The 4,076-nt window shown below is 27.2% G+C and overlaps 1 protein-coding gene across 1 annotated transcript; it reads left to right on the forward strand.

The window, feature by feature from the left end:
* Window positions 1–3,632: 3,632 nt before the first annotated feature.
* On the forward strand, window positions 3,633–4,050 carry LOC121939853 (eukaryotic translation initiation factor 2A-like; the record flags this gene model as incomplete). Its single annotated transcript, XM_042482785.1, has 2 exons — window positions 3,633–3,785; window positions 3,937–4,050. Coding segments are annotated over exons 1-2 (252 nt in total), but the record flags the coding sequence as incomplete, so codon positions are not given.
* Between the last annotated feature and the right edge of the window lie 26 nt (window positions 4,051–4,076).

A 4,076-nucleotide genomic window follows, 5' to 3' on the forward strand; every position in this document is an offset into this window, starting at 1 on the left:
AAGATCAAGAACCTAAAGAAGGTGACAACCAATCAGATGTCTCCGTTAGATCCCTCCATACTGATAGTAACAGAGTGTGAGTGGACGCTGTGATTGGTCAGAATCAGGGTCCTGCACACAGCAGTTTCCAGGCCTGGAAAAGTTTTTGAAATTTAGTTTCACAAAGCGGTATAATAACACACGATGTGTTCAAGGACTGTCAGAAAATTTCTAAAAGCCAACGATAATTTTTACAGTTTCTGTCTGACGAATGAGCTCATTTGGGGAATTTCAAAGAAAACAAAACTGCAAAAATGTTTTTCTCAAATCACTAATTTTTTTTAAAGGAAAAAATGACAAATATTTTTGCTTTTAACATATTTATATTTTAAATAACTAAAATAACTTTATAAAAACAAACAAACACTGATTTAATAAAAACAAACACTGATTTAATAAAAACAAACAAACACTGATTTAATAAAAACAAACAAACACTGACTTTATAAAAACAAACAAACACTGACTTTATAAAAACAAACACTGATTTAATATAAACAAACACTGACTTTATAAAAACAAACACTGATTTAATATAAACAAACAAACACTGACTTTATAAAAACAAACAAACACTGACTTTATAAAAACAAACACTGACTTTATAAAAACAAACAAACACTGATTTAATAAAAACAAACAAACACTGATTTAATATAAACAAACACTGATTTAATAAAAACAAACAAACAAACACTGATTTAATAAAAACAAACACACAAACAAACACTGATTTAATAAAAACAAACACTGACTTTATAAAAACAAACAAACACTGACTTTATAAAAACAAACAAACACTGATTTAATAAAAACAAACACTGACTTTATAAAAAAACAAACAAACATTGACTTTATAAAAACAAACAAACACTGATTTAATATAAACAAACACTGACTTTATAAAAACAAACAAACACACTGACTTTATAAAAACAAACACTGACTTTATAAAAACAAACAAACACTGACTTTATAAAAACAAACACTGACTTTATAAAAACAAACAAACACTGACTTTATAAAAACAAACAAACACTGATTTAAAAAAACAAACACTGACTTTATAAAAACAAACAAACATTGACTTTATAAAAACAAACAAACACTGATTTAATATAAACAAAACACTGACTTTATAAAAACAAACAAACACTGACTTTATAAAAACAAACACTGATTTAATAAAAACAAACACTGACTTTATAAAAACAAACACTGACTTTATAAAAACAAACAAACACTGATTTAATAAAAACAAACACTGACTTTATAAAAACAAACAAACACTGATTTAATATAAACAAACAAACACTGACTTTATAAAAACAAACACTGACTTTATAAAAACAAACAAACACTGACTTTATAAAAACAAACAAACACTGATTTAATAAAAACAAACACTGATTTAATAAAAACAAACAAACACTGACTTTATAAAAACAAACAAACACTGACTTTATAAAAACAAACACTGACTTTATAAAAACAAACAAACACTGACTTTATAAAAACAAACAAACACTGATTTAATAAAAACAAACAAACAAACACTGATTTAATAAAAACAAACAAACACTGACTTTATAAAAAACAAACAAACACTGACTTAATAAAAAAAAACAAACAAAAACACTGACTTTATAAAAACAAACACTGACTTTATAAAAAACAAACACCAACACTGATTTAATAAAAACAAACAAACACTGATTTAATATAAAAACAAACACTGATTTAATAAAAACAAACAAACAAACACTGATTTAATAAAAACAAACACACACTGATTTAATAAAAACAAACAAACACTGACTTTATAAAAACAAACAAACACTGACTTTATAAAAACAAACAAACACTGACTTTATAAAAACAAACACTGATTTAATATAAACAAACACTGACTTTATAAAAACAAACACTGATTTAATATAAACAAACAAACACTGACTTTATAAAAACAAACAAACACTGACTTTATAAAAACAAACACTGACTTTATAAAAACAAACAAACACTGACTTTATAAAAACAAACACTGATTTAATAAAAACAAACACTGACTTTATAAAAACAAACACTGATTTAATATAAACAAACACTGATTTAATAAAAACAAACAAACAAACACTGATTTAATAAAAACAAACAAACGCTGATTTAATATAAACAAACACTGATTTAATAAAAACAAACAAACACTGATTTAATATAAACAAACACTGATTTAATAAAAACAAACAAACAAACACTGATTTAATAAAAACAAACACACACTGATTTAATAAAAACAAACAAACACTGACTTTATAAAAAAACAAACACTGACTTTAAAAAACAAACAAACACTGACTTTATAAAAACAAACACTGATTTAATATAAACAAACACTGACTTTATAAAAACAAACACTGATTTAATATAAACAAACAAACACTGACTTTATAAAAACAAACAAACACTGACTTTATAAAAACAAACACTGACTTTATAAAAACAAACAAACACTGACTTTATAAAAACAAACACTGATTTAATAAAAACAAACACTGACTTTATAAAAACAAACACTGACTTTATAAAAACAAACACTGATTTAATATAAACAAACACTGATTTAATAAAAACAAACAAACAAACACTGATTTAATAAAAACAAACACACACTGATTTAATAAAAACAAACAAACGCTGATTTAATAAAAACAAACAAACGCTGATTTAATAAAAACAAACACTGATTTAATAGAAACAAACAAACACTGATTTAATAGAAACAAACACACACTGATTTAATAAAAACAAACACACACTGATTTAATAAAAACAAACACACACTGATTTAATAAAAACAAACAAACGCTGATTTAATAAAAAAAAACAAACGCTGATTTAATAAAAACAAACACTGATTTAATAGAAACAAACAAACACTGATTTAATATAAACAAACACTGATTTAATAAAAACAAGCACTGAGTTAATAAAAACAAACAAACACTGATTTAATAAAAACAAACAAACACTGATTTAATAAAAACAAACAAACACTGATTTAATATAAACAAACACTGACTTTATAAAAACAAACACTGACTTTATAAAAACAAACACTGATTTAATATAAACAAACACTGATTTAATAAAAACAAACAAACAAACACTGATTTAATAAAAACAAACACACACTGATTTAATAAAAACAAACAAACGCTGATTTAATAAAAACAAACAAACGCTGATTTAATAGAAAAACAAACACTGATTTAATAGAAACAAACAAACACTGATTTAATAAAAACAAACACACACTGATTTAATAAAAACAAACACACACTGATTTAATAAAAACAAACACACACTGATTTAATAAAAACAAACAAACGCTGATTTAATAAAAACAAACACTGATTTAATAGAAACAAACAAACATGTGAGCTAATAGAAACAAACACTGATTTAATAAAAACAAGCACTGAGTTAATAAAAACAAACAAACACTGATTTAATAAAAACAAACAAACACTGATTTAATAAAAACAAACACTGATTTGACCGAGAGTCCTGGAAAAGTCCTGGAAAAGTGAGAGCTGTGTCTGAGGATGATGACACTGTGTTTAACCCCATGTTGTCAGCACGAGGAGGAGCCGCCTCAGAACCAGCGGCCGGCTGAGAGGAGTCTCTCCAAATCAGCTCTGAAGAACCAGAAGAAACGGGAGGCCAAGAAAGCCGCCAAACAGGTGAGCTGATGTCGGCCAATCAGACGGGTCCGCGGGTAGCCGCTGGCTTCCTGTCGGTCAGCGGAGCCGGCAGCTGATTGGCTCAGATTCATGGTGACAAATCTGTGTTTGAGTTATTAAAAATGTTCATAACCTAACCCTCACTCCGCAGGAGGCGAAGGCCGAACCTGAACCCCCATCTGACCCCGCCCCCGTCAGAAACAGCCAATCAGAGCCTAGCTGCGGCGACCCCGAAACTGACAAGAAGATCAAGAACCTAAAGAAGGTGACAACCAATCAGATGTCTCCGTT

The sequence above is a fragment of the Plectropomus leopardus genome, unplaced genomic scaffold (assembly GCF_008729295.1).
Source record: "Plectropomus leopardus isolate mb unplaced genomic scaffold, YSFRI_Pleo_2.0 unplaced_scaffold635, whole genome shotgun sequence".
In the NCBI taxonomy this organism is placed as follows: Eukaryota; Metazoa; Chordata; class Actinopteri; order Perciformes; family Serranidae; genus Plectropomus; species Plectropomus leopardus.